The 24,606-nt window shown below is 41.0% G+C and overlaps 1 protein-coding gene across 1 annotated transcript in view; it reads left to right on the top strand.

Moving 5' to 3' along the window:
• TCERG1L (transcription elongation regulator 1 like) overlaps positions 1–24,606 on the top strand; it is a 346,843-nt gene that overhangs the window by 254,042 nt on the left and 68,195 nt on the right. The window contains exon 8 of the mRNA XM_036736337.1: positions 17,839–17,993. Within this exon, the coding sequence (XP_036592232.1) occupies positions 17,839–17,993 (155 nt within the window). The remainder of the gene's footprint in view (positions 1–17,838; positions 17,994–24,606) is intronic.

Genomic DNA, 24,606 nt, shown 5'->3' on the forward strand with positions numbered 1-24,606 from the left:
TACCATCATTCTGGCTATCGCTTCCCTTGTTGTCGTACTGTCCTCTTGGAAAGCAACATGACATGCTGTGTGAAACGACATTTTCATTAGTCTTGGCATCATACATATGGAAACCTTAGTAATAACTCACTTCACTGACATTACAATCTGCTACCATGAAAAAAAAAACCAAACTGCTGCCATGGGGAGCTATGAATTTTTCACTCAATTAACTTAAATCATGCCGCAGTTCTCCATTTGAGTGTGCAATGATTATTATTCAGCCTTCACTCAGAGTCAACTGTGCACAAAGAGGGCTGAGGAGCAAAGAGGAGATGTTGGTGGCTTTGGAGCAGAGGAGTAGTGACATTTCCTCGACCATTTATGATCAATGTGACCAATTTATTCTCAAATTCACGGGATGATCTTAGCTGACATTTCATGTAAGCTGATAATTCTAAGCTCTAAAGCCACGTTTCGGGCCAGATGCTTTCCCATCCAGTAGAAAGCAGACCAGATGACCAAAGTAAAGGATGAGCCTAGTCTGTGGCAACTATGACCACCTCCTTCATTTTACAAAGGACACAACTGAGGACCAGAGAGGTGAATGCCTGGTTAGGCTTAGGAGAGTTAGTCAACGGCAACCTAAACCCAGATCACAAACTGGAAATCGTAATTCACTCACACCATTCACACCATTTGGCAGCTCTTTCCTCTCCTCTCCTCTCCTCTCCTCTCCTCTCCTCTCCTCTCCTCTCCTCTCCTCTCCTCTCCTCTCCTCTCCTCTCCTCTCCTCCCTCTCCTCTCCTCTCCTCTCCTCTCCTCTCCTCTCCTCTCCTCTCCTCTCCTCTCCTCTCCTTTCCTCTCCTCTCCTCTCTTCTCTTCTCCTCCAGTTCCTCATACCTTAAAAGACATTAAAAGTTTTTTTTCTTTGCTTGTTTTTTATTTCCCCTTTGGGAAGAGGTTGGAGAAAATTTACATAATAGAGGAGAATATTTAGTTGATCAACATACTTTCATGCCAAGGGACAGTTTTCTCTGTTAGGAAAAAGAAAAAAAAAAGCTTTCCGAAGGAATAAATGAATGTGAAACTTCAATCAGCAGGTTGAGTGTTATGCGTTAGGGTTTACAGATATAATTTAGGTGCCCTAAACCTCTGGACTCAAGAACTATCTAATTTCTTGGAAATACTCATCTAGAAATATCCCATCAGAATTCTGATGAGATATTGTCTTTAAGGCAATGTTAACATGAATGAATAGTCCTGTTTTTTTTTTAGTTGAGATCTGACTTTTTATTTTTCATTGCTGATAGCATGTAGGATCTCTCAGGCATTTGCAGTTGTATGAGAGTCTCATTTTTTATCTCACAGCTCAGTAATAGATGGCATATTGTCAATCAGACATCAGGCTATCAATTGACTTGGTATTTTGCCAACCAAGACTCCTAAAATAAGGTGGGATTGAAAGATGGTCGGAACACCTTCAGATTCCTATACTGGTCACCATTTAACCAATTTGACTGTTAATCAGTTAATCAATCAATACGTAAACACTGATTAAGTACTGCATTTATATAAGCACTGTGTCTTGTTTGTGGAACATTCAGGGGACCAGGGCCGCTGGACTGAAGTGTAGGCTTGGGAGATGCATAACTAGCAAACTTGGCCATTTTGCCGTAGAATGCATTATTGTGAAACGTGGCCTTTATGCAGATTGGATATGAAATATTTTTGTTATTGTTCAGTTGTTTCAGTCATGTCTGACTCTGTGACCCCATTTGGAAGTTTTCTTGACAAAGATTCTGGAATGCTTTGCTGTTTGCTTCTCCAGCTCATTTTATAGATGAGGAACTAAGGCAAACAGGATGAAATGACTTGTCCAGGGTCACACAGCTAGCAAATGTCTGAGGCTGGATTTGAACTCATGATAAGTGTTCCTGATTCCAAGGCCAGCGCTCTATTCACTATGGCACCACCTATCTGCTGGATATAAAGCATACTACTCCTGCATACTGTGCAAATTATTCCTACTCCAAAAGTTTCCCTTTAGCAAATTTTGACTATGACAAATTTCATTTTTATATAAGGTAAACATGGTTTTAAAAATAGAGCTATCAATAAGTGGAATGGACAGCCTTAGAAATTCATGGATCCCACTGAGTGGAGATGGCCAAGTAAGGGCAGGGCTGACCAGTTGTTGGGAATACCTTTGGGAAGTCATTTTAACAATTCTGAGAAGACCAGATAGATATTAAAATCCAGAGTCCCTCAGAAATTCCAGTATTCATATAGATAACAGGGGAAGATGATGTACCCTCAAGTTATATACGGAATAAATTGGAGGTGATTAACAAAGGGAAGCCATTAGTATTAAGGGAGATCTGGAAAGGCTTCTTCCTGAGGATACGGGCATCTGAAAAGAGAGGGGGGGTGGAAGGGAGGGAGAAGGAGGGAGGGGGAGAAGGGAGGGAGGGAGAGATGAGAGAGACAGAGAGCGACAAAGAGAGAGAGAGAGAGACAGAGAGAAAGAGACAGAGAGAGAGGGGTGGGGGAGGAAGGGAGGGAGAGGGAGGGAGGAGAGAGAAGAGAGAGACAGAGAGAGAGGACAGGGGAGAGGAAAGAGGGGAGAGGGAAGAGGGGAGAGATGTGAGAAGATTACTCCCAAAGAAGAAAGATTATAAAGGATTTTAAAAACTAAACATGATTTTATTTTTGTTCCTGGAGGTAATAGAGTGGCATTGCAGTTTATTTTATGGTGGAGGGTAACACGGCCATATCTGTGCTTAAGGAAGATGAATTTGATAGCTGAATGAGGGATGGTCTAGGGTGGGGAGAGACAGGAGATTGGGAAAACAAGTAAAAACCTATTTCAATAGTACAAGCATGAAATGATGAAGTCCTAAACCATGGTTGTGGCCTTAGCAAAGGAGACAAAAGACATAAAGGAGAGATGTGAGGAAAGGACCAACGGCAGGACTTGACATGAGATTTGATGTGAGGAATGGAGGAGAGTTAGCAGTCCAGGATGACACTTGGGTTGTGAGCCGGCGTCACTAGGACACTAGTGGTTCCCTTGGCACTTATAAGGAAGAGAGGAAGAGGGAAGGGTTTAGGGGAAAATAGGAAATTCAATTTTAGATATGCTAATATTAAGATGCCTACAGAACATCCATTTCAACATTATCAGTTTTATCGTTGTTTTACATTTAATGATATGTACACATTTTATCCCTCTGTACCCAGTAGAATGTAAACTCCTTCTGACACAGTCTTACCTAAGTTTTATCTGAGCATGCTTGCTGGGGTTTGGATAATGAACAATGGTCTTGTGCTTTCCCAGTCACCAGTGGAGTGAAGCAGGGTTGTGTGCTGGCTCCTGTGCTTTTTAGCATGATATTTTCAGCAATGTTGTTGGAAGCCTTCACTGATGATGAAAATGGCATCCAGATCAACTGCCTCACTGATGATAAATTATTTAACTTGAAAAGGCCATGAGCCAAGACTGAAGTGGAGGGAGTGCTGGTGTACAACTTTTGGTTCACAGATGATTGTGCATTCAGTATATCCCGGGTGTCTGAGATGCAACAGATTATGGATTGAGTCTCTACTGCTTGTGTTAATTTTGGCCTGAAAAATAAAACCAAGAAAACAGAGGCTCTATACCAGCCAGCACCATGCCATCCATATGTGGAACCATCAGTTGCACCAAATGGGGAAATTTTGGATGTTGTGGGTAAGTGTATTTGCCTTGGCAGTATACTTTCCAGGGGTGTCCACATAGATGATGAGATTGATGCATGCATTGCCAGGCTAGCTCAGTGAGTGAGAGGTTCAGGAAGAATGTCAGGGAGGGAAAAGGTATTAGACTGCCTACCAAACTGAAGGTCTGCAGAGCTGGTGTGCTGACCTCATTGTTGTACGCTTCCGAAACTTGAACAATATAACAGTTTTATGCCAAGAAACTAAATCGCTTCAATTTGAATGGTCTTAGGAAGATTCTGAAGATCATTTTGTAAGATAAGGTACCTCACACTGAGGTCGTTTCTCAAGTTAAACTGCCAAGCATTCAAGCTCTACCGCAAAGAGCACAACTACAAAGCGCTGCTTGAGTCCCAAACATACTGTTGCCTAAATGATTATATTACAAAGAACTCACATAAGGCAAGTGCTCACAGCGCACTCTCAAGGTCTCTTTGAAGAACTTTGAATCAATTGTGAGTCATAGGAATTACTAGCACAGGACTGCCCAGCATGGCATATGGCGTCACAGAAGGTACTACGCTTTATGATTGAAGCAGAATTTCAGTAGCTCAAAAGAATTGTGAGATGCTCAAATTTAGAGCCAACTCCATTGCAAATGTTCATATGAACTACTTGTGCCCAACCTGTGGTAGAGCCTTCTGAGCTCATTTTGGTCTGATTAGCTACAGTCAGACACACTATAGGATGACCTCAACATAGTGTTATCACTTTGGCCCTCTTCCATTACAAAGAATAAAAACCAGCCCACTCAAGCTCCATGTTGTAGATGTTGAGAATCCCCTGGTTAGTTGATTAGCATCAGACTTTAGAGAAATCAGGTTGAGATTTAGCTTAGTAACCCTCTAACCTGCTGGGGTAATATGTTTTGAAGCAGAAATCTTCCAGCATTGAGTAAAGAGAGGATTTACAACAGGTTGGACAGCTAGGTTTGCAAGTTATCCGTGACAAAATAACTGTATTGCTGCTCCTTGTCCTTAGTTGGCATGTAGCTCTGTGATAAAGTGAAAGCAAATTCTTCTACTATATTCAATCGTATCTTACTGTATATGAGTATTCTAACTGTTAATTACTTGGGGAGATTAGCCAGGTTTTACACTCTTTTAAGCTCCATTAATGTTATACCAAATATTCAAGACATCTATACTCAACAGAGGGAACAAAACAACAAACACTGGTTAAACATAGAAAGGTCTAATGTTTCATTTCCTTCTGGTGTGACTAGAAATTGTTCAGCCAAGTCAATTTTATTTGTGTGTTTTATTTTTATCTCATATTATGTGACTTAGCTTTGGACAAGACTTGAAGGGTCACCTAGTCCAACCAGTTCAATTGCAATCATATTTTTGCTTAATTTTCACATGCTATTACTTTTGAGTATTATTGAACAAATAGACAGTTGGCGATACAGCACTGGCCCTGGAGTCAGAAAGACAAGTTTCAATCTGGCCTCTGACATTTGCTAGCTCTGTGACCCTGGACAAGGCACTAACCACTTTTGGCGTCAGTTTCCTAATTGAAAAATGAGAATTAAAACAGTGACTATCTCATAGGGCAGAGGTGAATATAAAATGAGATAATATTTATAGAAAATATTTTATGTGATACTTGGTGAATAATACTAGGGGCTTTATAAATGTTCACTCTCTTCCCTTCCCCTTCTTCTTCCCCTTCCCCTTCCTCTTTACATCATGATTCAGGTCTAATAACTTAAGAGTAGAGGATGAAATTCACAGTATCATACAATTAAAGAGATGTAGTATATGTCATCTAATTCTCTGATTTTTCAAATGTGGAAACTGAGGCCCAAAGAGGTTAAATGACTATACTGAAGTCACAAAGCTAGTAGTAAATAGTTAATCTTGGATGCTTCCCAGGAAAAAAGTTATAATACATATTAAAACTGAGCGGTCAAGCTGAGAGGACCTGGGTGTAGCTTGGAAAAGTGAAAATTGTGGGGGGGGGTGTCTAGAGATTGAGAGAAAAATCATAAATTGTTTCAAATACTTGAAGGACTCTCTTGTGAGAAGAACCAGGAGAAAAAAAAGGTAGGCTTGATTTCAGTAAAAACATCCTGGTAATTAGAGTTGTTCAGAAATGTAATGCTCTGCTTCGGGAGATAGTGGCCTCCCCATGGTTGTAGATTTCCAAGCAGACTGTGGATCACCACTTGTTAACAGTATGATAGTGTAGGTCTGGGTTTCTGTTCAGGTCAGACTAGAAAGATACTGGGGGGGCTTAGAAACTCTCAAATCCACGGATTCTGTGTATCTCTCTCTACAATGTTGGCTAGGTCAACTTTCACAGTAGGGACTTGTTCAGGGGCGTTAACAGATTGAAAAACATTTTCTTTCTAATTACTATTATTACATTTTAAACTGTGTTTTGGCCTAGAAGATACTTCTTTAGAGGAGCAGAAGGACCCATCATTAAGCCATTTGATGTGAATGACAAGTGAAAAGAAAGCCTGTCTTTGGGTCCTATTTTCTGTATGGTAATTGATGAGACAGGAAGGTAAATAGCACAACTCTTTATCCAAATTAAAATCAAAAAGCTTTTGGTCTAAATCAATAAAAATATCAAGCAATGATCACTTACAAATTATTGAAGAATGCACTAGAGATGAAGCACTTGAATGTTTTTGCTTTAATGAATGTTCAAACACATCCTGATATTTTTATAGATCCTTTCTTTCTGGATATTTCTCATGTTCTCTCTCAATGATGTGCTAATAAAATAAATGTTCAAATCATCTATTAATAGGAAAGTTGGGGCACCAAAAGGCTGTTGCAAATTACAAAAGGGAAGTTGTGTAAAGGTCACTATCAGCAAGAGAAATGACCACAAAAAGGAGGCACACAAGAAGAATGAGGGTCGGGATAATCGATAACTTTTTTCTATCCTCCATTGCTATTTACCTAAGGTCAGGAGAAGAAGAAGAAACTTAGGACCCCTTCTGGTGCCCATACAGACAATGAATAGAAGGCGCTAGCCAGGAATCATGAAACATGTGGGGATAGATTGAAAATTGCATTCCAGCAGGCAGTGTCCACATGACCGTTATCACAAAGATATAAAAATAATGAATTAAAGAAAGTGCAAAATTCTGCCACAAAAACGAAAATTGAGACGTGAACTTTCCATCCAAATGATATCCTTTTGGAGTCTTTGTTTACTGACGATACTGACGAGATGGCATCATCATTCTGGGAGTCCATGTCCTGAGCTTCATCCAGATAGCAGGAGGAGGATTTGCCTTTGCTGGTTCCCTTACAGGGTGGGCTTTTCTTCTTCCATCATATAGTGAGTTGTGGGGTCAAAACGAAATGAGAGGGGCTGCCAAAGCCCAGCCTTACTCCCTTGTCATGGAGCTTAGCCAAGAGATTTTGGTCCGGAGTCCAAGCACTTACTGCAATGTTGGGGAGATGGAAGTCTGCGCAGACTCTGAGATTATATTGTCCTGCAAAGCAGCAGAAGTCTTGGACTTTCCTGGCCAAAACTGTTGGACTTTTAAAAACACTCTGAATGCCAGTGGGGATGGGTACTTTCCTCTTGATTTTTCCTTCTTCTGAACATATTTGACAGTAGAGTCCTTAATTCTTTTACTTCAACAGAAGACCTTACTTCTCATTACTATGTGCGTTACATTCATTCGGGAGCACATTTAGGGTTACTGCACAAGCATTTATAAGTGCCTACTGTATGCCAGGCACTGCGCTAAGTTTTACAAATTCTATCTCCTTTCATCCTGTTACATGCAACATTTCCAATGCTGATAATTTCACATAGTTCTAAACATTGATGATAAATAGGAATGACGTTAAAGAAAGAGCTACCGTGCCCAGCATGTGTTCTGGGAATGAAGCAGGTAGAACTTTGAAGGGATGAAAGGAAGTACTGTTGCCTTTGTTTTACGTGTACATGGTAAGCAATGTAACTTAAAATAAAAGATCAGAGGGTAGTATAGTTATCAATGCAAAGATTCAGATTCATTCCAACCTGAAGATCTAAGACTGAGTTGTTTGGTTAGTTTAGGTGTTGGGGAGTACTCTTGATTGTGAAGAATTTGCCAACGAGCTCCTGGTTAGGTTTGGTTTGGCTTGGATTTTATACCATCAGAGGGAACAAAATGCCGCATTCTCCCCATTGGGTAATTGAAACATGCACAGTACTAGTGAAGAATGTATGACATGTAATATGGGGGCAGCAAATTGAAGTTAAATCTCCAGTTTCCCGAGGCTTCATCAGGTCCCTGTCAGCCAGATTCATGGGTGATAACCCTCTGGAGGCACTAGTTCAGGCTATAACTCATGGATGAAATGGGACCATACATGTTTTGATCAGCTATTCATTTTTGTATGCTAAACACCTAGGTTTAAGATAGCCTCGTGGACCCCTTGAGGTAGTTACATGTTTTAGGTCTCCAGCTTTGGCCCAAGCCCCATCCTAGTAAAAACCAGAGAGACCAGAAACAATGTAGAAGGAATGTAGGTAATAGGATTCACTTTTGATGACTTGAACTTGAAATAAAAATTTATGTCCCAACACGTACAATACAATGTGTGCTTGAGCACCTAGAAGTTACTAGGGAATCCTGAAATCCCATCGACTTTACTCATCAATCACCATTGGGCTAAAGGTTTCATATTCTGTGGAATTTACAGACACCCAAGAGATCCATCTGAAGGATTCCATCCTCCAAAGCCTTTTTATTTTGTAAGGAAGTCTGGAATATCTTAGAGAACACCCTTCTACTTATTTTTATATACTCAATTTCTATATGAAGATAAGCCTGAATCGATAAAGTAGTTATCTTTTTCCATTTATACACTTTTGTATTTATTCATACAACAAACTATGATTTCTAAGTAAACAAGTCTTAGTATTGGCTGTGGCTGAATGACATCATGACCCAACTTCTAGACTAGGCAAGGCCTATTAGACTCCTTGGAGTCCTTCAGTCCACAGGGAAATATTAAGCACCAACAGTGCTGGGCCTGTGCTAAGCACTGACATACAAAGAAAGGAAAATGTGTGTATCTGCCCTTAAAGTCCTCCCATTCTACTAGGCAAGGCAACATGAAAACACTGGATACGTACAAAGTATATGCAGAACAGACGGAAACATCCCCTCCCTGCAATGATTCCTCTAAAGTACAAACGACAGTTGGTCGTATAGCCTTTCCTTGAATACTTCTAGTGAGGGGAAACTTACTCCCTCCCAAGAAAGAGTTGTCCATTTTGGTGCAGAACAGTAATCATTAGACAGCAAGACAACACAGGCTTTTTCACAACTTATACCCTTTGGTCCTAATTCTGTTTTCCAGAAGTCTGGTCTAGTGCAGCCATCCAGGAACTTGACAGCTATCATATCCTCCTCTCCTGGGCATTCTCTTCTCCATGTCATTTTTCCTTAGCTTCTTCAAGTGATCCTCCTATAGCAGAGATTAGAAGCCCTTCACCATTGTGGTCTCTCCTCCCAATACATATATATATATATATATATATATATATATATATATATATATATGTATGTATATATATATATATATATATATACACACACACACATATATATGTATATGTATATATATGTATGTATATATATATATATGTATATGTAAATGTTTTTTTAATATTTTATTTCATTTTAAATAAAATGTATTTATTATATAAATTTTAAGATGTATTAACTTATTTCAATTTATGGAACAAAATAAGCATTTTCATAATATAGTATAATAATGATTTTTTTAAAAAGACGATTGTACATGAAACTGCAAATCCATACAACTTGCTAATCCTTTTAGTAGATCATTTTAAAATATTTATATAATTACAAATATAGTTAAATATTTTAATACTACATTTTTATAATATCACTTCATTCATCCATTCATGAATTCAACAAGGCTGTAGCAAGTGTCTACTACATATGAAGGTATCCATAATTGCTCATAATAATTTATGTTATGGAGATGATTGTTCATCTCTTTTTCTTAGAAAATTCATTGAATTACATTGGTGAGGCAGATGTTGCATTAAGAAGGCCTCGTGAGCCTTCTTCCCCATCTGTGGGTATATAGAAGTGCTAGGCACTCTTGGCATACTCTGGGGGATGTTGCCTTTGGACGGAGGAGAAAGAAAAAGGCCAGTGGTAGTGCTCCACCAGGGGGTGCCACAGTGCTAGTCCACGGTCTGCACTCCTAGTCTCCTACCCATGACCAGAGGACTAAATGAGCCGTTGTTCTGGCCAAAAGAGCATCCCTTAGCACAAGTCCACAGGAATTAGCAGTGGGTTCCTCAGTCTCAGTTCTTCCTGAACAGTTCTCAGCTGACCCCAGGGCCAGAGGAGAGGACACAGCAAGCCTCTGCCTCAGTTTACATTCTTGCTGCAGAGACAATATGTGGAGGCATTGGAGCTCCTGATGGGTCAGGAGGCCGTTGTCATGTATCACCAGCAATGGGACACCAATTGGGAGGTCATTGTAAAGTCAAGTGTGAGGCTCTTTGTTGGTCTCTCTCACTTTGCATAGTAAATGCAGCCCCGAGGAGTGTGAATCAACAAACAAAATGGACTTGTATTTTGATCATTCAAATGGCCTTTCCCCCCTTTCTGGGGTGTCTTCTGATGGTGGTGCTTCTCTCATCCCCAGTCTCTTACCTACGCACACAAATGAATCCTTCTTGTCCCCACAGTTTCTCTTACCTCATTCCAAAGTCTTCTGGAGCTTGGCCATTCTGAACTAAGGTGGTTAGACATTGGAACGGTGAGAGTCTGTTGTAGGGCTGCTACCTAAGACATCTCAGCTAGGTTGGGTGACATTCATGCTTGGTACTGGTATAGTTTGAGTCTAGCCTTGGGAAACTTGGGACATGGGCCAGTCACAAGGAACCATCAAAGGGGCTCTGGGGATCCCCGAATCAATTGCTGGGTGCCTTTCTTCATGCCTAGGAAGATTTCTGTGCTTTAGCTCATCAGCCCTGAGGATGCCATTTGCAGCAGTCCAGATTCCTGCCTATCAGATGGGGCACAGCTGCAGCTGGGTATTTCCCTTGTAGTCACTCATGCATTTTGTGAATCTGCTGAATTGAGGGAGAAGAAACAGAGAAACAAGAGCCTGGGAACAGAAATTATAGCTGTCTATAGTTATAAAGAAAGCAAACATAAACATGTTATTTTCAATGTGTATAAAAAGAATATATACAATTAACTTCCCATTATACAGCTGGCTGTTTCTAGTGGATACCAACCATATGAAGAAGATCCCAGCCCTCTCTGGAGGCTCACTACTCATGTCTGCAGCCAGCGTCTGGTCTGAAGTTTAGTTCCACGGGCTTCCCTCGGGCACAGTGATGTGGTGGTTCTTTGTTTCCTTGTTCAAATGTGCCCCATGTTAACTGTTGTCATTCCAGTCTCTCTCGTAATCATCTCCCCTTACATCCCTCATTAGTATCCTTGTTCCCCATGCTTGAGATGCCCAAACCTGGCGATCAATTTGCAATATTTTGGAATCACTTTAATGCTTTCAAGTTAGCTTGTCGTAACCTTTCCCAGTTCCTGGATGCCGTTGACATCAAGACCATGATGACTTGAGAATGAAATTTGATGTCCAGAGCACTTAGATTGCTGCTAGATTTACCTGAGGTCCCAGCAAGCAGGATCTGCCTTAGTGGGTTAAAATTGTGTGTAATCATTCTACTCCTATACATTCATATCATATGCATATACATATACACACACACTCACACACACACACATACATGCATATATACACACATATATAAACAGCACTATTTCTGGAATTATAAGCCTCACTTTCCCTCTCTCAGCCTCAGTGTGGTGGTCTATAAAGTGAAGGGTTGGACTATATGGTCTCTGACGTCCTTTCCAAATCTAGATCTATGACCCTATGACCCCGTATCAATAGAGCTGGGATTTCCCCCGATGTGGGTACTTCTCCAGTGCTGCAGACTTCCATTCAGCCAGGCCTCACACTTATGCAGAACAACCCATGTTTCCCTCCAGATCTTACTTATTCAATCTCCCCAACAGGCCTGACTCTTTCTTCTTGGCCTTTTACTACCCCAGGGCTGTCAGGGCAGCTCTTCAGCTGTTGATTTGATGTCTCTCACTCCCCAAGTATGAACAGCCCTTCTCCTATTGCAGGGATAAATTTATTGGATAATACACATCTATTTTTTCTTGTTTTTGCATGTATGTCATCGTAGAAAGTCTGCTGCAGCTGACGTACCCCACCCCATACTTCCTCAAAGTAAGCCATCAATCTGAGCCTGCAGTCATGCAGAATCTCCACAAGAACATTGGTACTAAGAAGATGGCAGCAGGTCACGACTGTTGATAGTGCTCAGCAGTTTCCCATAGACTCCCCTTCTTGCCCTCTTCCATTACAAACTCCCCAGCAGGCTCTTCAGCCCCTCCCAGTCAGTTTCCTATAATCTTACCCCCTTTACTTATTACAAGCTCCTACCTCCTCATTGGGCTGTTAAATGGCACGGTGGATAGAATGGCAGGCCTGGGGTCAGGAAGACCCGAGTTCAAATCTGGCCTCAGACCCTGGGCAAGTCACTTAACCTTGTTTGCCTCAGCTTCCTCATCTGTAAAATGAGCTGGAGTAGGAAATGGCGAACCACTGCAGTGTCTTTGCTATGAAACCCCCAGATGGGATCACAGAGAGGTGGATATGTCTGAAAGGACCTAGCAACATCTCTTCGTTGTCCTGCCTCACCTTCGCTTGAGTGTCTCCTTCTAAGACCGGCTGCCCCAGTTTGGCAGCCGGGACTTTGAGAGAAGATCTGGGCAGTGAAGTTAAAAAAAAACAGGATCGAGAATTAGTTTTTCTGAACCAAAGCCATGGACAGCCGACCTTTGGATTCCCCACTGGTGCACATTCATTTTCTCTGCACGAGTTCCAGGATGTTTGATGTGTCATGTACTTCCTGAGTCCCAGCCCAGCAGCCAGACCATGTTCCCTGGAGGATGACATCCTCATTTGTCTCTGAAATACATGAAGGCTTGGACACCTCTTTTCTTCACAGAACTGGTGAACTTTAGAGTCTGTCATTCCCTTACATAGATCTATCTTGCATAGATCCCATCAGAGAGGTTAAAAAAAATAATGCGCATTGAACAAATTAAAAGCAGATCTCACCTAGACTGTGTATTTTTTTTAAAGGAAATGTATATTCATTTCAGCAGCAACATTGTCAAAAGGCTAATTGGGAGGTAGTTCAGCTTCCCCAAACCATGTAATGTATTCCAAAGCCCAGTGGGAGGGATTCAGGGATTAGCCCACGCCTTGGGCTGGCTTTATCAACACGCCTTCCTTCTCAAGCCTCATTAAGAGCTGCCAGTATATATTTTCTACATGTACTCAGAATTATAGCAAGCTTTCCCAGTCAATGATAGTTTTTCGGTTGTACTGATGTTGTCTTCAAGACTTTCCGTTTGAATTTTCTCCTGTGCTGCTGAAACAAAGGCTAGGCACCCCGAGTTCGTTTTGAAGATACTGTTAGTGCTGATGTCTCCTCACTGAGTAGTTCAAAACACAAAGATACTAATTGTACAGTTGAGCTTTGGTGCTACTGGGGCTTAAAAATAAATACTAATAATGCCCGAAGATCTGTTTGCATCCAAAATCTTTGACTTTAAGTTGTTGGGAAGTGAGAAAGAGACAGAGACAGAGACAGAGACAGGGTGGGGAGTGGGATAAAAAAGGAAGAGAGGGAAATAGAGAGAACCTATAAAACATAGAGTCATTGGTCTGGAAAGGGTTAGAAGGGTTGCTCCAAAGTCAAAGCCCAGACATGAGCAGAGACTTTTTCCAATGTTTTGAGGTTAGACAATGACAGAGGATCAGATCCCATGTGTCTGGATCTGTCATTCAAAACTCTTTGCCCTCAGATATAGAGAGATATGGGAAAGCCTACATCACTGGAGATTATCAATCAGGCAAGGGTCTCTGGCCAAAGAGGGCTTATCTCCTAAAACTCCTGCTACGCCAGAGATCACCAGTTTGGATGAGTGATGTGGATTCAGTAATAGATATTTACACAAATTCTTTAATTTATTGCAAATTTTTGGGGTTGCAACAGAGAGGAACCCTATGTGGTAATGGTGGGTTGGACATGAGAATGTGTGTATGTATCCTTATAAATGAGAAATATCTCCAATTCCTTTCATCTGACAGAATATAAATCAAAGGCAGTGGCCAGCACATTTGGTCTGGAGTGAAAGCCCATGGGGTTTAGTTTTGGCTCATCTACTTATCATCTTTGCAAACACGGGATAATCACTTGACCAGGTCGGAGTTTGAGCTGTTCAAACAAGGTAACTGCTTTGGGCTCGAAATCCCATGTGATCATTTTTCACCCCAACAAGTCTGTGTGACTTGTCATGCTTATACTTGATGTGACACGACCCACCTTTGACTTATGCATACTTCTAAGACATGCCCCCAGCCCCTGTCCTGGGAATCCTAGAGTACCATGAGGGCTACTCAGATACTCGGCATGCCAAGACAAAGTGAAGATGTACCAGTATGAAAATAACCGCAAAAACATTAAAAATGTATCATTCTGACTGAAAGAGGCCTCCTGCTTTTGTCATGGCTTTCTGCAAGCCCAGCTAAATCCCATGGAGGGCTGCTGAGGAATGTCAATCTCCAACAGTGAGGCACAGCTTCGTTACCTACTTGGCGAGCAGAATTAGATGCTGAGTCAAGGGGAGAAAAAAATCCTTTGTTTCTGGGCAACATTTTCTTCTGATCCAGATTCCAGGCCACTTGACCACTGAGGAATGGATAGGGGGCAATAGTCCCTGTCGGACTTCATTGTGGAACAAAATTCAAGTCTCATAGACTGGACTCTAGCTTCCAGAGCCCCCGTTGAGAGGGCCAGGACACATGTTCCCAACAGGATTTCTTTATGATAGTAGGTCATTAGAGTAAAATGAAATATCTTCACTTTGTTCCTAGAGAACTCAGATGCTAATTTTGGGAAACATTCCTTCCCCAATGCCTGAATCTGAAAGGGAAATAACTAAGCTCTTATTGTACATTTTATGTTCCTTTCTAGCCCTGGCTTCCACCAAGGCAGTTCACACAGTGACTGAATTGTGCATAATTTACAGCCTAGTATAATTACCTTTAGCTGTGTTATACTCCCAAAAAGTGTCTCCTGCCATTTTCAGCATCCATGTCCAAGGAATACTGTAGTGCTCCATTGGGAATCCAGAGAGGTTAAATATTTCTTGCATTCTATGCTGGTGTGAATGTAGGCCACTTTCCCTGACAGTACATTAAAACATATCACTTGGGAACTAACTCCTTCTCCAGCACATTGGTCTTTCCCCTGGCTTTTCAGTTGTCTCTGGGCTCAGGAGTGATGCCAAGTGTACAGAATTTATATTGAGAGCTTAGCCTCTGACCTGGGAAATTTGCCAGCTCAGAGTTTCTGATCTTGTGAAGCTTGAGTAAGGGGTGGAGGAGTGGGGGTTGCAGAGAATTGTTGGCAGCTGGGAAGGTTTTCTAAAGGTGCCCAAACTTGAGTGTGCCCTGATCTGCCATGACCATAGACAGGTCACTCATTCAGAGTGAGGAAGCCTAGTCATACTGTCTCAGTGTTGTTTGTTTTTTATTTCTTGGGAAGTCATGTTTTTCTTGATGAAGGTCCGAAAGCCTGGATCCCTGGACATATTGGTCACGTGCACTACCTGTTTTGTGTACACAGTTGAAGTTGCTGGTTTCCAGCAGGATCAGTGATCTTACAGCTTTCCCCTCCAAAGTGGAGGGGACTGGACTGAGAAAGGCTGGGCTGGACTAAGCTATGTTTCACTTTTCCCCCATATGACTAAACTAGACCTTAGTTATTTGACTTGGGTCGGTTGTTAGGGAAGGAGCTTTGGATGTCAGAAAGAGCTTTCTCTGAATGAAGCTAAGTGGCCTCAAGAGAAATAAACTCCTATCTTTGGATCCATTTGCTCCATTGTCTAGCTAAGCTAGAGATGGACTCCTCACCCATATGCACACTTTAGAGGTCCAAAATCTTTGGGGACCATCAGTAACTCTGCTTGTGCACAGAGCATCCCAATAAATATCTGATCACAGGCAGCAGGTATGACCAGCTTTGCAGCAGATATCTCTGGGGACAATGGAAGGGCTAGTGAAGGAGAAGAAGGCAGATGCCATGCCCAGGGATTAGAAACTGCCATGGAGACCTTCTAGTCAGGAACTGAAGAATTTCCTTGAGCCCTAGTGGGTTGAGGCTCTAGATTCAGTGCATAGATTCATAGCGCCCATGAGTCATAGAAGTCCCTGTGGCCATTAGCCACAATATCTATCCAGTACACACAGTGCAAAAAGTCATTGTCAATTGCAACTACATGATGCTTGAGCTGAAGTTGGTGGGTTCATCAGCCTCATCCACTTTTTCTCACTCTCCTTTGCCTAAGATGCTAGCAATATTGTTTTCAAGTGACACATGTGTGATTTCTTTAGCTATGTAAATCATAGGGAAGGTTGGACCCACAAGAGTTCTGCCACTACAGCACCCAAGATTCCTTTTAAAGTGGACCCTTTGGGGATGACATTGTTCATCTCCTGATGGGCCAGCATAACTTGGTTTTGCTAACAAAAATGATTCAAGAAGTCTATCTTATCCAAGTAGAATGAACTCCTTGGATGTCTGGACGAGTTTCTTGAGCAGGAGTCAGGGACCTGGTCTGAATTGGAGAAGTGAAGAGACACTATGGCAGTGAATGAAAATTGGCTTCAAATTAGGCTAGTTTTGTTTTAATCTGTAGGAATGTCTTTGAGTTGCCATCTCCCCCAAATTCTGTGTCATTAGGACAGTGATGCATTGAAATCAATTAGAGCTTTGCATATCAGTGTATAGTGCAGAGTAGGATCCAATTCATCTGGCATGAATTTACCATTCTGATCCGTTTTATCTACACTGACCTTAGCTATGCAGATACTGCCAAATGCAGCCATTGCCCAAGTATGAGTAAAAGCAGATGAAGATCTGCGACTGGGATCATTGAAAGTGGTTTTGGAGGTCACTTAGTCCAATTACTTCATTTAATGGTGAGGAAATGGAAACCTAAGAGGAGAGGTGATTTCCCTGAAGTCCCACAGGTAGTTAGTGAGAGGGAAAGCACTAGAATACCAGGCTCCTGAGTCTGTTATTTTATAGTTCTTTCTGCTTTGTTTTCTGTCTTCACAGATCAGTTTCCAAAAGGGAAAAAAAAAGATTTTTAAATTTTTTTTTTATAATTTTAATCAGTTTCTAGTTTTTAAAATTCCATGTTCAGGAGTATTTTCTTTTAATTAGCTCATTTTTTTTCTAAAATGGGAAAGAATTATCAATTCTAAAATCTCTTAGTAAAAGAACAAGGATAATTTTTTGTTGCCAAAATATGACATTTAGATTTTAGTATTCTTCTGCAGTGCTTGTTAATTATCTACTGTACATATATGTCTTTATCATACAAAGTATAGGAATTGTTTAAAGTGATCCAGTTCTGGAGGCTTTGAAAAGACTGAGCTGGGGATAGAGATATCTAGATGTCTGAATTTGACTTTTATTTGTATGATTTTTTATTTTAATTTTACATATGTGAACTGTCCTGTTTTTGATGCAGTTACTTATATAATATCTTCACTATAAAGAATTCTTGTGGTCTCACTAGGAAAGAAAAAATGTGGAAAGCAGACTCTTCATTCTTCTCAAGATATTGAGAGATGGCTCTTTAAAGGGATCTGTGCCTTAACTATGGGATGATGTCATGAAGTGACATGATCATGAGCCATAATCTAATGGACAGTTTTAATGTTGACAGTCCCTTCAAATTGTTGAGAATATGCAAGTACTTGGATTAGCTCCTGGTATATCCCTGACACAAATATATCATGTCTAATATGGCTTAGCAGTATGAGAGTGACAAGGAGAGTTTTGCCAACTATCTAGATTTTAATTGTATTTGAAAGTTGTTGATGTCTGCGAGTTAGAAAATGTGCTAATGGTTTTGTTTCTAGACATATTGGAGTTGAACTAAGACTAGTTTGTTAATTAAACCAGGTGTGTAGTCTGGACTGGTGATGACCGAGTTTTCTTCTTCAACCCAACAATGCACCTCTCTGTATGGGAAAAACCAATGGACTTGAAGAACCGAGGAGATCTCAACAGAATCATCGAGGACCCACCACATAAGCGCAAGCTGGACGCTTCAGCAAGTAACTAATAGCTGTGATTATTTTCATCTCTTTTTATAAGAATGCTTTTGTTGATTAAATATCGCCATTGAACCTGGAAACCAAAATATGTTTTCCAGGCAATATTGGAATTTGAGTCATTATAGAGGAAGATTTTTTTACTATTTTACTAATGTGGTAATTACAGTATTCTGTGCAGAAATATCTGCACTCAAGTCCTTTTACATAGGATACTCTTTTAGTTTTTAGAACTGAACTAATAAATGGTTGGTTTGTCAGGCAGAATGAATTTTTGTTTCATCCACGTAGCAGAGGAAAGCTCATCAAGTTTTTCTCACTGAGGATTCCTTTTTTTCCACTCAGAGTATTTCTAGACATTATCATGATTTATTGTTTTATTTTTTTAGCAGAGAACTTCTTAGTGACTACAACAAATCAGTGTGCACAATGGGGGTGGTTTGTTCTTGTCTAAACCCATGCCTTCTCTTTTGTTTGAATTTGATTTTGGGGGGAGTCTGGGGGAGAATGGGTGGTGATGGTTGGTGTAGGGAGGGAAAATTCCCTGTGAGGAAACTCCCTTTATCAAATCACTAACTGATTAATAATTTATTGTCCCAAAAAGTTGTCTGTTGATCCCTGAGGTTAAGTGATGGTACTGAGGTCATATAAAAAAGGCACCACAGGGATGAACCCATGCCTTGGACTCCTGGGCAACTCCCTCTCCATTGTTCCGTACTGCTTCTCATTCAGTTAAATCTGCTTAATTATAATGAAGACTTGTTGTAGTCATTGCCCTTGCCATTGTGTCTTTGTGTTTAATCATCTGGTTAATTACATTAAGATGCCCGCGGGCATAGATGCAGCCACTGTTCTTTGGTCTCTGTGGTCTAGGAATGGGTAAAGTGTGCAGATGAGTTTGGAAGAGATAGGATCTGTAGTGTGCATAGCCTTGAAAGCCACACTATGAAAGGAGTTCATTTTGAATCAACTCTAATGAATTTTTCATTTACTCTGTGGTGGGAAATCCTTGCTAAGGGCATGAAAGTGTCCATTATAACTCTGTCTACAAAGAAGATACTGCAGGACATTGGCACTCAGCCCAAAACATAGCTCCTCTTATTGGAGTCGAAGACAGGACATAGCAAATGGGATCCCAACCCCTCAACATTAAAAACCAATGAAATGAAATTTTATTTGCACACTTTTTGTTTCTACAATCTATGATGTAAACATAAGATCACAGCTAATAAAACATTATCCATTAAAAAGGTATTTGATCTTAGGTGAAATCATCACAAACATTTCATCTCTTTCTCCTCTTCCCTCTCCCTTTTCCCCTCCTTCTTCTATTAGTTCTCCTTCTTCCCCTCTGACTGCTTCTTCTCTGCCTCTGCTTGAAATCTGAACAATGACTTCTTTTTCCATATCACTGCTTCCTAACTGTCATATGCCACCAATGAGCCACAATTCCCTTCTGTGTGAAATGAAGGGGTTGGGAGTAGATGATCTTCCTGGAACTTTCCGGTTCTGAATCCATGACACTTTGATCTAGAGAATAAAAATGGAAGCCACTTGAAATGAGCACAAAGAAAGCAGAAAAGGTCTGCTATTTCAAATGAGGGAGATAACCCATGGAGGAAATAGTAAGCCTGTGCCTCAAAGTGACTTAGCAAGAAAGTTTCAGGAGAACTTGGCAAGGATTAATGTGCACATGCTTGGAGAAAAGCAAAAAAGAAAAAGACTTCTGCTTCACTGACATTTTGGGCTTTGCTTTGCTTTCTCCCTGAATCGGGTCTCATTCCATCTCCCAAGATTTCTTATGTTGGAGATGAGAAAAACAATTCCACTGTATAAAGAGGAAATGTTACAGTTGTCCTGTCTTTCCCCATTGCGATCACATCCGTACTGAAGAACAATTGGTCCAAAATGGTTTTGCTGGCAAGGTGCCAGGCAAGGACTTCAGCATTTCCTTACATTCAATTGACAAGGTTAATTATCTATAAGGTTCAGATGAATGAGCTGGGGTGAGACTGATGACTTTTATGTTAGCAGAAACTATCATGATTGGTATAGACAATACTACGCTTGAGCTTTGATAAATGCATTGTAGTGTGACTTGACTCATTTCACTTAAATCATTGGCCTAAGACCAGTGCAATGTGAAGAATGAAGTCTCAGCAAGAAACTTGGATACTCCATGGAGTTGGCATTTCAGCTGAAGTGAGCACTTTTGTGTAATTACTTCACTTCTCCCCTTGCCTCGGCCCAATGGGAGCCTTACCTTAGATGTGCAAAGTGAGAATGTTGTGTCTGTGATCTGGCAAAATTTTGTACGACATCTGGATAATTGAAAGCAAAAAGCTGTCAAGGTTACAATTAGACTTGACCTCTTCATTCCTGGGGGGTACTGAATGCAATGGGTACCTGCTTTAAAGAAGTTCAATGAGGCTTAATATTAGAGGGAGAGGGAATTTTCTGAGTGGTTTCAAAGGGAAAGGGGATTCTGAACAGGTGGTAGGTTCTCCTGTGGGGGGATGGGGTGTCTTCATACAGAGATTCATGGTCATTCTTCAGGGAAGTTTTAGTCATAATTGCTTGGGGACTTGTGTCCTAGATGGCAGTTGAGGTTTCTAACGGTGCTTAACTTCTGTTTAACATGCCTATATCTCCTTGTCCCAGAGGGTGGGGCAGGGGGAACATCACTTGACCCTTTCCTCCCCACTAACTATGGTCTTGTATCTTTTGTGCCCTTTATGGATAAACTCCTGTTCAGAAAGTCATTCACAAGTAGTGTTTCCATTTCTTCTTAACTCTTTGCAATCCAGTTTCCAACCTTATCATTTCACCAAAACTGTTCTCTCCAAAGTTACCAGTAATCCCGTAGTTGCTAAATCCAATGGACTTTCCTCAACCTTCAATCTCTTTGCCTTCTCTGCAACCTTTGACACTCTTGATCATACTCTCCTCCTTGACATTCTCATTTCTCTGAGTTAATAGGGTGACACTCTCTCCTGGTTCTCCTTCTCCCTCTCTGACCTCTCCTTCCATCTCCTTGGCTAGATCCTCATCCAGAGCATGCCCTCTAATCATACATCTCACACATGGTTTTCTTCTGGGCCCTCTTCCCTTCTCCCTCTATACTACTTCACTTGGTGATCTCATCACCTCCCATGGTTTTCATTACTAATCCTATGCTGATGACTCTCAAATCTATTTGTCCTATCCAAACCCTTTCGCTGACCTCCAATCTTGCATTTCCAGGTTCCTTTTAGATATCTTGAACTAGATGTCCAGCAAACAACTTAAACTCAATATGTCCAAAAAAGAACTCACAATTTTGCTTCCTCAACCTCTCCCTCCTCACCTTCCTATTGCTGTAACAAACAGTAACGTTATCCTAGTCCCTCGTGATATCAGCGCAGGGGACTGGGGGAAAGGTAGCCTGAGGCTTGGAAGCAGGAGATGAGATTCATGTGGTGTAAACAATCCAAAGAGCCCATTTGGAGATTGAGCATGTAAGTGAAGCATGATGAGTCTAGAGATCTTGGTGGGACCAGGTGATACCAGACTGTTGTGAAGTAGGCAGATTCTGGAGAAAGGAAATGAATCATTTTGACTGAAGTGGAGACAAGGTCTTTGTTCCATCCTTACTACTTTCCATCCATGCATCACTCCATGCACGGAAGCTGTGAATCTGCCCTAGATATAGATTCCTTCCAGGTGGATTGCTCCTTTATCCATGGGACCTACCCTCACTGACCTGCTGTGCTTTCCTGTATGACTTCTGCTATACCTCATGACCCAGTAGTTCTATTTCCAAGGTGCTTCTAATCCAACAATTTACTTTCCAATATCTCACACGCTAAGCCCCTTTGTCCTAAATGCATCAGTGAAGGCTCTGACTCGTCTCTCCCACACCTAAAGTACTCAAATCCTATAAGTACATTTTTCCCTTTCCATGTGATTACCTTTTTCCTCTTCCTTTAAAAATGTGATTTGTTCTCTTATCCCAAAATATTAAGAAGGGTAGATTTGTAGAGAGTATGTTTTCATGTCCAAGGACTCACAGAGCACCAGAGAGGCTTGAGGCAGGACCTTGAGGCTAGGTCAATTTAATAATATGCTACAGATGAAAATAAAATTAGACACAAGAAGTAGGGAGACATATGATGTGCATACGGCTCTAAAACCTTGTTGTGGCCCCCAAACCCACAAACAAAACAACCATCTCTATTACCCGACCCTCTGGTGGCTGGTCTCACCAAGCTCAGTCAGGTCAGTCTTCAGGCTTTAGGTACAGAATTCTGCTCAATCTTCCATTTGTTTCTCTTTTCTTCTTCAAAGGAGAAACACCATCATGCAGGAAGTTGATTCCCATACTAAGTAAGGAGAGAGTAAGAAAATACATACAGCCTTTGACGAATATACTTCATGTGGTCCAATATATACTGTCCCTTTGTTTTGGGAAAACTGGAAGATATGTTTGCTGAGGTGCCACAAACCTGGAGAGGGGCCCCAAAATTGTGCACACTTTAAACCAGGGAGCTTGAGTTCAATTCCTGGGAAAATTCTAAAAGGAAAATTAACATGCTGGTTGGTAAATATCCAAGTAGGAAGCAACCCAGCCAAAATGAGCTTTGATCTGTCCCTGCCACATAATGACTAAACACAGCACATGTCTCCTCTCTGTGTGTCTGGGCATCCTCCCCCTCAGCCTGCCTCCTTATGATACAGTTTCTCTTCCTACCTCAGTATCCCTCCCTTCCTTCAAGCAAAATGAAGGAAGTCATTCATTTTCCCCACATGTGTGAATGCCACCCCACTCATGCCACTTTGAATTTAACTACTCGGATCTTATTTCTCTTTGTTCTTTTTCTATTTATGCCATATATACTTATATCTGCTCATGCACCCCCCCTTCCATTAGAATGGAAACCCTTTATGAGGAGAGATTGTTTTGTTATTTTTACCTTTTTTCCCACAATGCCTGACACATAGTAGGAGGTGTTTAAGAAATATTTATTAAGAGAAGGTGAAAGGGAAGGACATAGTCCATTATTAAGCCTTTACTACATGCCAGGCGCTGTGCTAAGTATTGAATTCCACCCCCCCGCCCCCGCCAATATCTTGGGATGGAGCTGCTGTCATATTCCCAATTCACAGTTGAGAAAATTGAGGCAGATAAGTTAAGTGGCTTACTCAGGGACACAGAACTAGTAAATGTCAGCAGTCAGATTTGAACTTAGGACTTCTGACTTCAGGAACCACCTAACTATCAACTGATTGACCAGTTCTTGATGAAATCTTTGTAAGCAACAGTTCAGTCGCTCAATCATCAAGGATTTATTAAATGCCCATTATGTGCCAAGCTCTGGGGATAGAGGTGCATAGAATAAACTGAGCCTTAATTTTGGTGATACTACATTCGAGGTGGGCAATGGGGGAGGACACAACACAGGCATGTAAATGTATATTAAAATATATAAAGTTTATCAATCTCATTTCATTTTGGACATAATCACTAACATAATAGATAAGGGGAATACTGTAGATTATGCTTACCAAAATTCTAACAACTTTGTATATACTATCTCATACTATTTTTGTGGAAAAGATGGAGAGAGAAGAATTAGACATTAATACAATTAGATGGAATCCAATCTGCTTGGATGGCTGGATTCGAAGGTTAGTTGATAGTAAGTGAATTTAAGTGTGGTAGGAAAACTCCAGGTCTCCAGGGGTGATATGTCAAGTCTCCATGCTCCTAGATTCTCTGATGTCAAACTATCTTTTAAAAAAAATCAGTGACTTGTATAATGGCGTAGATGATCTGGACCCCAGATCTGTAGATATTTCAGAGATGAAAGGAATGGTTACCAGACTGAATGACAGTCAGAATCCCAAAGGACTTTGACAAGCTAAAGCCTGAACATTAATCTAATATCATGAAATTCAGAAGGAACATATGTTAAATCTTACATTTCTGTAAAAAACAAAAAAAGTTGATTGTTCAACTTATAAGATGGAAATACATATTTAAACAACAGTTGTTCTGAACGAAGACCTGGGGTTTCAGTGGACTACAAGCTCTATGAGTGAGTTTTGTGATATGGTTACCAAAACAAAACAAAACAAAACAAAACAAAACTAATACAAGATTGGGCTGCAGAGGTGGAGCTAAGATGGTGGAGTAAAGCAGGGATTCACCTGAGCTCTCCCCCAAACCCCAAAAATACATTTAAATAATGACTATAAACACATTCTAAAGCAGAAGAATCCAGAAAAAAAGATGGAGTGAAACAGTTTTTGATCCCCAGACAAGTTAGAAGTGTGGCGGGAAAGATTTATTACTCTAGGGTGAGACTGGAGTGCAGTCCAGTGCAGGATGGGGCATCAAAGGCCAGGTCCAAGAAAATGCTTTGGGATTACTGAATCAGTGGCAGCAGTGGTGGTTTCCAGACCTCTCGGCCCATAGATGGTAAGGGGTTCGAACAACATGTCAGAAGGAGATGTGCAAAGGTCCCTTTGCTGGCACCAGAGGCAGGAGGACTCTGTTGCATCGCTTATACTTGGATCTTGGTTGTACTCCTGGGTCTTAATCTCACATCAAGGAAGAGCATTAGTACAACAGAGC

This window comes from Trichosurus vulpecula, chromosome 8 (genome assembly GCF_011100635.1).
Source record: "Trichosurus vulpecula isolate mTriVul1 chromosome 8, mTriVul1.pri, whole genome shotgun sequence".
NCBI lineage: Eukaryota > Metazoa > Chordata > Mammalia > Diprotodontia > Phalangeridae > Trichosurus > Trichosurus vulpecula.